General features: G+C 36.3%; 1 protein-coding gene across 1 annotated transcript; it reads left to right on the top strand.

Annotated features, from left to right (window-relative positions):
* Positions 1–389: 389 nt before the first annotated feature.
* On the top strand, positions 390–5185 carry LOC130050489 (uncharacterized). Its single transcript, XM_056150682.1, has 2 exons — positions 390–756; positions 4488–5185. Exons 1-2 carry the CDS (start codon positions 390–392, stop codon positions 5183–5185), a joined length of 1065 nt encoding a protein of 354 aa, XP_056006657.1.
* Positions 5186–13198: the final 8013 nt, after the last annotated feature.

Here is a 13198-nt window from a genome sequence, read left to right as displayed (position 1 = left end):
TGAAAATTAAGGCTATACATCATCACAGAAGCTCAATTTAGATAGTTTATTATTTGTTTTGTAAACAAAGATTCCGGTATGCTATTGTTTACGAAATTTTCAAAAGAAATGGATATCGATCTAAGTATTAATACAATTTATTTTCCTTACAAAATAAATCATATTATTATAAGCAATGAAAAACTCAATCGCTCTTGAACCCAATAAAACTCCTGGAAAATTACTCTATGTTTGAGCATTGTGTCGTCATACTTTGACTTTCATTACGTCACGTTTCGTACAACGGTTGTAAGCATACTTCACAAATCAGCTGGGCGTAAAGACTGTTTATTAGAAAATCGATTTGAATTTTGAAGTTTAAATTAAAAAAACCCAGCTTTATTGGTAAAATGCAGTTCCGGCAATCTTCTCATTCTGCTGAACCTCGGCCTTTGAAGGAAAAAAGGAAATTTACAGGGAAATCACGTATGCCAGGAAAAAAGCTGAAAGTTCAATCTACACCGACCGCTGTAGCCAATGCAGGTGTAAGCATCAAGGAAGTGGCCTCATCAGTATCTGAATTAATTTTACCCGAGTTAAAGCAGGCGATCCAAACCATTATTACTCAGAGACAAGACAGCGTCCTTTCATCCTCAAGGAACGAACCAGAAACATCAGAAAAATCTGGACCTTCAAGCAGCGTATCGACCGCAAATCCCGATGTAGAACAACGGATAGATGTTTTAATCAATCCAAAACAGCCTGTTCCAAATGAAGGTACTAGTATAGTTCCTTTAAGCGTGGAATCAAACAATTTAGAGCCATGTTTAGAAATAAAAAATGCAATTTTAAGCGTGGACGATGAATTAGGTGCGCACGTACCTCAAGTTACAAAACAGAATATCTTTAAAGGTGAATTTATTGAATTGTACAGTTTACTAGATAGGCATCTAGTCAACAATCAAGAAAACAAAATTGTCTGAAGTAATGGTCAGTTATCTGTCAAACCAGTTAGTCAAAACAAAATACTCGACATTCAAGCATGGTTAGATGCATTTTTTATTTTCATGAGCATATACTTAGTTGCTCATTCTGATCAATCCCAGCAAATGCTTAAATATATGGCAAATGTAAAAGCCGCAGCTGGTCGGTCAACGGGATTTGGTTGGAGGGAATATGACAGACAATTTCGTCTTAAGAAGGCAAGAAATGTTTGTATTCCCTGGAACAAAATCGACCAAGAGTTGTGGCTATTGTACGTAAATTCTTCAAATGTACCTAGACAACAGACATCCCAACAAAAGGGATGTTTTGATTTCAATAACAAAGGTTTTTGTGTTCGTCCTTACTGTCAATATAGTCATATTTGTTTGAAGTGTTCTGGTAAGCACCCTGCTACAAAATGTCAAGTAACAAATCAAAATTCAAACAGATCTATTGTGTCTAATAACCAGGACAAGTCCTCTCCTAGCCTTTTTCGTCGCTCATAGAAAAAACCACAGTCAGCAAACTTTCAGAAATACTGGAACAACACCAATTAATGTACATACATGTAATATGGAGACTTACCTTTCTATTTATCATAAAACTTCAGACGCTAATGAATTAAGGGAAGGCTTTACATATGGCTTTAAAATAAAATATTTAGGCTCTCGTTTTGCATCAACATGTACCAATTTAATATCAACTCGGCAACACCCAGTGGAAGTTAAGCAAAAAATAGACAAGGAAGTCGCTTTAGGTCGAGTTGCAGGTCCTTTTGATCAACTTCCCCTACAAAATTTTAGAATATCACCTATAGGTATTGTGGTTAAAAAAGATGGGGGTTGGCGTTTAATACATCATTTATCATTTCCAGAAGGAAATAGTGTAAACGATTTTATCGATACGGAATATTGTACGGTTCATTACACACCGTTTGACGAGGTATTAGAAATGATTGCAGCATTAGGTAAAAACTCCCTTCTTGCAAAAATGGATGTCAAATCAGCATTTCGTTTATTACCAATACATCCCTCTGATCATGAGTTATTAGGTTTTAAATTTGATAACAAGTTTTATTACGATATGTGCTTACCTATGGGCTGTTCTGCAAGTTGTGCCCTTTGGGAAAAATTTGCCCATTTTTTACAGTGTGTAACAATCACAAAAACAGGCCTAAAAACAATAAACCATTACTTAGATGATTTTATTTTCGCTGCTAAAGAATTCGAGGGCTGTAAATTAATAATGTCAAACTTTCAGAATACTTGTCGTGAATTTGGAATTTCGCTGGCGGAGGAAAAAACCGTTGGTCCTAAAAGTTCATTGGTTTATCTTGGTATAGAAATAGACACAGGGAAAATGGTTATAAGTATAACAGAGGAAAAAACCCATTGCACTTAAGGAATCTATTGAAACAATTTTGGCTAAATCCAAAATAACATTAAAAGATCTACAGTCCTTAGTTGGTTCCTTGAATTTTTGCGCCAAAGCCATTCCCTCAGCCCATGCCTTTAATCGCCGTTTCTGCGATGCCATGTGTGGTATTAGACATTCGTCTCATTTTATAAGGGTCAATGCTGGTATGAAGAGCGACCTACGGGTTTGGTTAAATTTCCTCGAGCAATTCAACGATAGTTTCAATTTTTTGGAAGTTAATTGGTTTTCAAATTTTGAACTTCATTTATATACAGATAGTGCGGGTAATGCTCATCTTGGCTGTAGCGTTTATTTACAAGGCCATTGGGCATATTTTCAGTGGCCTACACAATGGCAGGATTCAGATATAATATTTGATATTACTTTCTTAGAATTAGTTCCAATAGTTTTGGCAGTTCTGTTATTCAAAAACCATTTCCAAAATAAGATAATGTTTCATACCGACAACATTGCTTTAGTATCGATTCTGAATAAAAAGACATCAAAATCTAAAAGAGTTATGGAATTAGTGCGCCCTCTAGTGCTCCATTCAATGGTTAATAATATGTATTTTAAAGCAAAGCATATTTGTGGTTGCAATAATTCAATCGCTGATTCTATTTCTCGAAAACAGTGGGAAAGATTCCGGTCTCTTGCACCAGAAGCGGACCAAAATCCTATACCGATCCCAGAAGATTTCACGAAGATGATATTAGAGCTGAAATAGAGCATTTAACACTTGAATCTATTGCCCCAAACACAAAACTACTGTATTCCAATAGTTTAAAGTTATTTTCTAGTTTCAGGAAGGACTACGGTTTAGAGGAAATTTGGGGACCTCCCCTCTGTAGCAATATTCCATTATCACCTGCATATGGTGTTTATATATCTCAACTAATTCGATATGCAAGAGCTTGTTCTGGGTATAGTCAGTTTTTAAATCGAGGTAATCTACTGACAAACAAGTTGATGGTACAGGGATTTCAACAGTCTCGATTGAAGTCAGCATTTCGCAAATTCTATGGTCGTTATAACGATCTCGTTCGTCAATACAACCTCGCATTGGGTCAAATGCTGTCTGACGTGTTTCATACCGATTGTTAAGCCGTTCTTGGCAGACTGATTTTGACTGCGGATAACTCCGTTTACCTGATCAGGATATGGGGCTCACGGCGGGTGTGACCGGTCAACAGGGGATGCTTACTCCTCCTAGGCACCTGATCCCACCTCTGGTGTGTCCAGGGGTCCGTGTTTGCCCAACTATCTATTTTGTATTGCTTGTAGGAGTTATGAGATTGATCACTGTTCGTTATCTTCACCTTGCATATTCATTGCTCACTTATCACTTCGCAATTTAGCGTACAGCACTATATCATCTTATTTAGCTGGTATAAGTTTTAAGTGCAAACTGATAGGCACCAACGACTATACACAATGTTTCATGATTAGAAAACTACTAGAGGGTATAAAACGTTCCCGCAAAACAATTGACCGTCGTTTGCCTATTACTGAAAATATTTTGAAAAACCTCATGTCAAGTTCAAGTTTAGTGTGTTCCTCTAATTTTGAAACATATTTATTTTGCTCGGCCTTTTCCTTAGCATATCATGCCTTTTTGAGAGTCGGTGAATTTACATGCAGTAATACACGCGACATTCGCCATGTTATTGGCATTAACCACATACAAATTTTATTTGACCAGTCACTGAATAAGAAATTATTAAAGATAACAGTTCCATATTCCAAAACTGACCAATCAGGAAAAGGATCGTTAATTCAGTTGAACGAGTAAGATATTACAGTTATTTGCCCTCTTTTTCATTTACAAAGATATTTGTCTGTCAGACCAAAAATTAATAGTCAGCTTTTTGTTCATGTAGACGACAGTCCACTTACCCGTTATCAATTTACATCAGTCCTTAATAAAGCAATAAATAATTTAGGTCTTTCAAATTCACGTTACACTTCCCACTCTTTCCGAATTGGAGCTGCATCGGACAGTTTTTCAAAAGGGCATTCTGAATCCGAAATAATGAAAAAAGGTAGATGGATTTCAAATGCTTATAAAACTTATATTAGGACTTAGTAGAATATATTTTATCACATAGGTCAAGAAAAAAGTATATGGATAGTTGGTTCATCCATTATCAAGCGGGCATTCCAACGAGCTAGCCTCTCAACTGAAAAATCACATCTGGGACTTAGACGTCTAAATTATCACATCCTTTGGCAGGGCAAGGGTGGTCCAACTTGGAAAAAATTGTTCCCTCGCATTCAGTTACTAAGGAGGTATGAATCATTGCCTGAAATTTTAATAATTCACTGTGGGGGTAATGATATTGGTAATGTGCCTTTACTCGAACTTCGATTGAGGATGAAAGAAACATTTCAAAGGATTCGGTCTGAGCTTCCAAACACCCTCCTTGGTTGGTCTCATATTCTTCCAAGATTTTCATGGCGTTACAGCAAAAATGTTAAGTCTCAAAAGATTGCAGTCAAAAGAATTAACAGTTTTATGAGCAAATTGTTCGTTGTGAACAATGGTTTCTATATCAGCTATCCCGAGATATCTTGGGATTCTAGCGGATTGTTTGTTAACGATGGAGTTCATCTATCTGAACTTGGCAATGACTTACTATTATACAATTTACAAAGTAAGCTGCAACAAGTCTGCTCTTTCAATGGCGAACGTAGGACACGGTCGATGTATGCGTCGCTCATTCTCCAATTTTATTGGCGTTGGTTGTTCTCACATTTGATTGAACAACCATGTGGCGATATTTCGCGACGGTTTTGGCTTTTATAGATTTGATAGCATTATCACACTGAGTATCTGTTCCCAGTACCAGTATAATATTGTCTATCTTTCTCAATCATAAAGCCAATAATGATAATGATAATGCATAATGTCATAATGTTTAATGATATAATGCCACGATGTATAATGATATAATGCATATTGTATGCATAATGTATAATGTTGGAATGCATCATGTATGTGTAATGAATAATGTATAATGATGGAATGAATGATATCTTTGAGGGCTCTACATTGGACAGTGGTTGAAGTCGTTCCAAACAATGTTTTGACTATTGAGCCCTCAAATGATAATATGGCATAATGATAATGTAATGTTTAATGTAGTGTATATAATTTAGGGCTAGCCATTTATCATCCGGCAGCCCTACGGCCGTGACCTCGTTCGCCAACAACAAAATAAATCTTATTTAACTTTACATTTGCCTTCATTGTCTATAATAATATATCTTTCACATTTCAAGCATTTTGGGGGTGAAATGTGTCATCTAAAAGTAAAAATCTGTGACTATGCAAAATTAAGATGCATTATATTACAAAAGCAATATTTCACTTGTTTGTTTGTTTACATAAAAAGACTCGAGTCTTTGTTTACATAACACATATTTAAGGCTAAAATATTGCTTTCATCCTTGTATTCAGAAGGTCAAAAATTTGGCTGTCAACATTAAACGAGTTATATTTCTGATGTTTAACATAAAAAATGAAAAATATTTTTATCAAAAATCGTGAACCAGTCCCTGAGGAACTGATTTGATTAAAGCTTTATGTAAATCTTATGAAAGGTGAAGATAACAAACAGTGCTAGAAGTTGTGCACCTGCTATTTTGACTGATATGTTTTGAACATTCAAAGACGTTAGGTACTATTTTTTCATTTTGAGGGGGTGTTGTCATTGTCCATAGTACATGTATATCTTTAAAATCATTTAACATATTTGATTCAATCTTTGAGTATATATTATGTATATATAAGGAAGTTATTCATTTTACAGGTGCTTTACTGACTTGTCTGTCTGCCAATCTGTCCGTGTTTTAATCTTGCGTAATGTAAACAAGTTAAAGTTGATACAATTAAAATTAACTGTATACCAAGAGTTTTTTCCGGACTCCATACTTTCGATTGTTATATTCATACCAGTTTTGTTCAGGTTCTGATACCCTAATTTAGCATTTCTTTTATGAGTACCCAATAACAAACATTTTGGGTTTTTTCTTCACTAAAGGTATTCAATGTATAACAACCATATTTCATATCGAGTACATGGATGGTGGGACTTTTGTAATCATGGTATCATTTTGAAGGGTTCATCAAATAAAGATAATCCACCGTAGGAAGTTTGGAAATTTTATTTACTGCTTAATTTATTTCAACTAGCAATTAACATTGAAGTCTATGGGAAGCATGTTTAAATTAATTTATTTTTCAAAGGAATATTGTCCGTCTTCTGAAACAAACGTACTAATTTTTGGCCGGTTACAACACCCGACACCGGTAATAAACTTAATCTTTACTAGCCATGGGTTTTGGGTCAACTGTGCCTTTGTGGACGAATATTCTTGGCTAGCGAAGATTGGGGGGGGGGGGGGGGTGCCTACATAGTCCGCTTGCATAAACATGTATTATGGTGGTAAATAGAATAATTATATAGTAAATCAAATGAAGTTATATTATAGCTTTTGAACTTATTATACCCCCCGAACGAAGTTCAGGGTGGTATATAGGAATCACTCTGTCTGTCTGTCTGTCTGTCCGTCCGTCCGTCTGTCTGTGCAGATTCGTGTCCGGGCCGAAACGTTTTTATTCTTTGACTTAGGCATACCATATTTGGCACACAGGTGGATCACCATGAGACGATGTGTCGAGTACCTTCATGACCTCTATATGACCTTGACCTCAAGGTCAAAATTAAAGGGTTTTTTGGTGTGTTTTTTTACAACGGATTCATGTCCGGGCCATAACGTCTTTGTTCTTTGACATAGGCATACCATATTTGACACATTAGTGTATCACCATGATACAATGTGTCATGTACCTTCATGACCTCTATATGACCTTGGCCTCAAGGTCAAAATTAAAGGTTTTTACAATGGATTCGTGTCGGGGCCATGACTTCTTTGTTCTTTGACATAGGCATACCATATTTGACACATGAGTGTATCACCATGAGACGATGTGTTATGTACCTTCATGACCTCTATATGACCTTGACCTCAAGGTCAAAATTAAAGGTTTTTACAATTTATTCGTGTCAGGGCCATGACTTCTTCGTTCTTTGACATAGGCATACCATATTTGACACATGACTGTATCACCATGAGACGATGTGTCGGGTACCTTCATGACCTCTACATGACCTTGAACTTTGACCTCAAAGTCAAAAGTGACTATAGGGTTTTGACATAGTCATACCATAAGACATGGGTGTATCACCATGAGACTATGTGTCATGTACATTCATAACATCTTTATGACCTTGACCTTTGATATCAAGGTCAAAATTATAGGTTTATGCCATGGATTTGTGTTCGGACTATATCTTCCTTTTTCTTCTACAAAGGCATATCATATTTTTACACTCAGGAAAGAGGTAATTTATACCTATTAACAACACCCTTTGGAAGATTGGGGTAAGCGGGGGGTATTCTTAATGAGCATTGCTCACAGTACCTCTTGTTTTATTTTTGATTGAGAGGGAGATCGATAGCTACATGTACATGTAGGCTAGACACGTAACATCGTTTTAGAAGGGGGGGGGGGGGGGGGGGGGCAGTCCTAACCTTGATCAGACGAAACATTCAACATGTAAAGAAAGAAAAATGGGGAAATAAAATATATCAAAATGAAAGGGAATGGGTAAATAATCAGAAAGAAATACAAATAACAACAATACCATGGTATTGTTAATAAATCTGTCTACAAGATCAGGAAATATAAATAGAAGTAAGTAAAATGCAAATCGTCAAATCATTTTTGTCTATAGCGGATACCGGTAACTAGAAAGAGTAACATCACAATTTCTTCACAGAGGTGGGAGAGGACTACCAATACCCTACCACAAAAATTTCAGTCCCCTGGGTAGGGGTCTTCGGTGATTCCGAACCCGATGTTTATTCACTAAGTGTAATGCGTTGTGCATAAAACTTGGAGGGGCAGATCTCCGTAACTAGAGAGAGTAACATCACCATTTCTTCACAGTGGTGGGAGAGGACCACTGATACCCTACCACAAAAAATTCAGTTCCAGGGGTAGGGGTCTTCGATAATTCCGAACCCGATGTTTATTCACTAAGTGTAATGCGTCATTTAAAAATATCGGAAGGGCGGATCTCCATAACTAGAATGAGTAACATCAACATTTCTTCACAGTGGTGGGAGAGGACCACTAACACCCTACCACAAAAATTTTCAGTCCCCCGGGTAGGGGTCTTCGATGATTCCGAACCCGATGTTTATTCACTAAGTGTAATGCGTTATGCATAAAAATTGGAGGAGCGGATCTCCGTAACTAGAGAGAGTAACATCACCATTTCTTCACAGTGGTGGGAGAAGACCACTAATACCCTACTACAAAAATTTCAGTCCCTGGGGTAGGGGTCTTCGATGATTCCGAACCCGATGTTTATTCACTAAGTGTAATGCGTTATGCATAAAACGTGGAGGAGCGGATCTCCGTAACTAGAGAGAGTAGCATCACCATTTCTTCACAGTGGTGGAAAAGGACCACTAATATTCTACCATAAAAATTTCAGTCCCCGGAATAAGGGTCTTCGATGATTACGAACCCGATGTTTATTCACTAAGTGTAATGCGTTATGCATAAAACTTGGAGGGGCGGATCTCCGTAACTAAAAAGAGTAACATCACCATTTTTTCACAGTGGTGGACGAGGACCACTAACACCCTACCACAAAAATTTCAGTCCCCTGAGTAGGGGTCTTCGATGATTCCGAACCCGATGTTTATTCGCTAAGTGTAATGCGTTACATCTATGCATAAAAATTGGAGGAGCGGATCTCCGTAACTAGAGAGAGTAACATCACCATTTCTTCACAGTGGTGGAACAGGACCACTAATATTCTACCATAAAAATTTCAATCCCCGGGGTAGGGGTCTTCGATAATTCCGAACCCGATGTTTATTCACTAAGTGTAATGCGTTATGCATAAAACTTGGAGGGGCGGATCTCCGTAACTAAAAAGAGTAACATCACCATTTCTTCACAGTGGTGGGAGAAGACCACTAATACCCTACTACAAAAATTTCAGTCCCTGGGGTAGGGGTCTTCGATGATTCCGAACCCGATGTTTATTCACTAAGTGTAATGCGTTATGCATAAAACTTGGAGGGGCGGATCTCCGTAACTAGAAAAAGTAACATCACCATTTCTTTACAGTGGTGGGAGAGGACCACTAATACCCTACCACAAAAATTTCAGTCCCCGGAGTAGGGGTCTTCGATAATTCCGAACCCGATGTTCATTCACTAAGTGTAATGCGTTATTTAAAAATGTCGGAGGAGCGGATCTCCAAAACTAAAGAGAGTAACATCACCATTTCTTCACAGTGGTGGAAAAGGACCACTGACACCCTACCATAAAAATTTCAGTCCCCGGGGTAGGGGTCTTCGATGATTCCGAACCCGATGTTTATTCACTAAGTGTAATGCGTTAAGCATAAATATTGGAGGGGCGGATCTCCGTAACTAGAGAGATTACCATCGCCATTTCTTCACAGTGTTTGGGGTTGGTAACTGGCACCCCATCCTTATAATTCCAGTGTGGTGTTGTTTTATGCATATAGAAATTTGAATTGTGAACTGCGTTCTAGAATGCAGTTCGCTATTGAATTGCGAATAGTGAACTGCGAACTGCGTTCCAAAATATAATTGCCCACTTTCTCTTTATGAAAATATGAAATAAAATTAATCATTCACCACACACATTTTTAGAAAATTAGATTTTTCATATTTTACAAAGGGCAGATAACTCTTCAAAAAAGTCTCAAGTGCAATGAGACGGATTCTAATCATGTACCAGTTACGTGAATTTCATCTACCTCACTTTCATCATTATTTAACAATAAACATTTATGTTGATTTAAATCCTTCAAAATTGTTCATTATCCTTTTGCTATAGTCGTACATTGAATACCTTAATAACACGTGGTTCTGAAAGCACCATCTCTCTATTTCGAGATTAGGGTTAAGATCATAATCCAACACTTCTATATTACTATTGTTAATATAAAGACAACATATCATTTTTGTATCCTTTACATGCAAAGGTGGTATATCATTTACATACAATGTAAGTAATAATTGACTTAAAAGGGATTCCATCTGTTAGTGAAAGACACAAGGGTGTATCTTTGTAATGTGATGCAGGTCATATAGAAGATTAGACTTGCTCAAGTCACTATATTTAATAATCGGTGCTCTCTTTAACACGTTTTAATAATGCCAAACATATGTTGGTGATTTTTTTTTATTGTTTGATTTTTTATTTGACATTCACATTATATACATACATGTAATTTAACTACACAATAATACCACCAATATTCATGCGCAAAAGACATTTTCGTAAATATAAAGAGAGAAAAAGAAAGAAAGAAAGAAAGAACACATAAAACAAAGCGGGGCATGGAACACAATCTTAGGTTTAAAAAAAACTTTTTAATACATTAATACAATCATAATTTATCATAAATAGTTTGCCAGTATCTCTCAAACTCCCTATACCTTCAGTTTTTCAACAACAAAAGTTTTTCAACTGTAATTCTATCAGTGATATTTTTTTGGGATGCATCTATACTTAATTTACATATACTTGAGAATTTACTGGTATAAATATACTGCTTTATCATCAGAATTATCAAATTTTCCACCTTGTGTATATTCTTATTAGCAAATTTTCCAAAAAGAATTGCTTGTCTATGAAAATTAATATGCCTGTCCAGTTTTTCGCAAAGCCATTCTTCAATTCCATACCAGATCTCTTTCACACATGGACATTCTACAAATATGTGATCAATAGTTTCAAAATCCCTCTTGCAAAATGTGCAAATTGGGGAATCAACAATTCTAAGTTTATGTAAATAATATAGTTACATACAAATAGTCTGTGCAAGATTTGAAACTGTATCCATTGCAATTTAGATTCTTGAGTTGTTTTAAAAGGAAGTTCAAATAAATTTTTCCATTCTAGCTCTGAAAAACCTTCTGTTTCTTCCCATTTTGATATAGATTTCATTTTGGTTGCTTTATGGCTTATCGATTGCTTATACATATCTTTACAACCTTTTTAAGCGCTAAGCGTAGCTTTAGCTTAGGCGCTTATTGTCGCCAGTTGGGTTTTGCTTTCGTCATCATGTTTCCGGTTTATCGCCACCTATAGGCGAATTTATGCATCGCTGTAGTCAAGTCGTGTTTAAAGTAGTCGTAATTTTGCAACCGATCTAGCACGGGGATAACATTCATATCTGCAGTTGCATTTTCCCCCCGGAAATACAGTTCGTTGAACAGTGAACAAAATATGTATTAAAAGGGTGATATTTTGGTCCTCATTCTTGGGAAAGTGAGACACAGATGCAGGTCATTATTCAGTTAAAATTCCCATTTGAATCTGCGTCTGTAATAATTAAAGTGATTCAAATTCTAAAATTGAATAAGAATATGTATATGAAACCGTTTTAGCTAGGTTGCCTTTGCATTGTTACCTTCGTATGGCGCTTAGAGGCCAGGAAAATCAATTTGCATGGTGCAATCTATAATTAGATGCCACGTCATTAAGTTATACACGAAACAGGAGGGTTTTCCACGTGTGTTTTGGCTGTTGTTCCGACTCAGTAAAATTTTTGTCCGACGCAGCAAAAATGTGTGCAACACAGTAAAAAATTAACTGATCCGCGTCCATTGTGAACGAGAAAGAATTTGTGCACGATTATGCTTTGACAGCGAAGGACAGAGATCGGTGTCTCAGAAGGATGATATTGCGTAACTGCTTACACCTTCCCCGATCATAATTGTAAGTCGGTCATGCAGAAATTTAGAGGATGCAACGGTGTAACTTAAGCTTACTTTATTATTTCTAAACAACCAAGATATTCTTCAGAATCATCGTCAACACAATCAAATTTGATTTCGTGATTTAGTTTAAAAAATGAGACTAAAAATAATAGTCTTGGGGCAAGGAAAAGATAAAAGGTACAACATTATATTATATTATATCATATTATGGAAGACAATACCCCGGTTTCAAGTATTCAAAACACCGCGTGGAATTTTACGAGGGCTGTATACTGAAATACATATGTTTAGAACAAGTGTTAGATAAACATTGCCATTGTGTCAAGCATGAATGTGAAATGGTTTGCGGTCCACAGCACGCTACATACAACGAAAAGTAATCGTGTTTTCAATTTCTTTGTACTTCAAACAAACAATTGACAATGACATGCATATGCTACATGTATTTCCGAACGTACAAATGATGAAGGGGGAGGGGCATGGATGTACTGTCGTTGTTCCCTGTCCCCACATTTTGTTTTCGCTGAACGATCCTTTCATATAAAAAAGATGCATTTAGTTTTTTGGTGAGACGCCTCTTCATTATTTCAAACAGCGGTTTGGACATTACCGTTTGAAAATTACTTTGTAACTTTTCAGTGCCTAGTTTGGGATTCTCATTTAGCTACATTTACATGTTGTAAATTTTGCATATTTATTGCGAGTCACTTCTGTTACTTTTTTTTTTCATATTAGAACTCCTACACAAGCTTCGAATCTTATGGTTTTTTGCTAAGGTTATTAGCATTTTTATATAAAGAACTGATTTATAAAATTAAAACAATAGCAATGTGTATTATGTCTCATTCAGTCAAACGGGTGAGTCTCCTTTGCAATATGAATATGAGCTTTTACACAAGAAGTGTAATACACACAAGTTGATGAGTACAGCGTTTAATATACCTGTGTACAAACTCTTGGTTTTTTTTTTTTT

Source organism: Ostrea edulis, chromosome 9 (assembly GCF_947568905.1).
Source record: "Ostrea edulis chromosome 9, xbOstEdul1.1, whole genome shotgun sequence".
Taxonomy (NCBI): domain Eukaryota; kingdom Metazoa; phylum Mollusca; class Bivalvia; order Ostreida; family Ostreidae; genus Ostrea; species Ostrea edulis.
Note: the sequence above shows the minus strand (reverse complement) of the source record. Positions and strands in the feature narration are given on the sequence as shown.

Bases quoted from the DNA above. Each gene is read 5' to 3' on its own strand.
- LOC130050489 (XM_056150682.1), top strand. From the start codon at position 390: ATGCAGTTCCGGCAATCTTCTCATTCTGCTGAACCTCGGCCTTTGAAG. The intron at 757-4,487 runs GTACTAGTATAG...TTTATCACATAG, and splicing joins ACAGCCTGTTCCAAATGAAG to GTCAAGAAAAAAGTATATGG.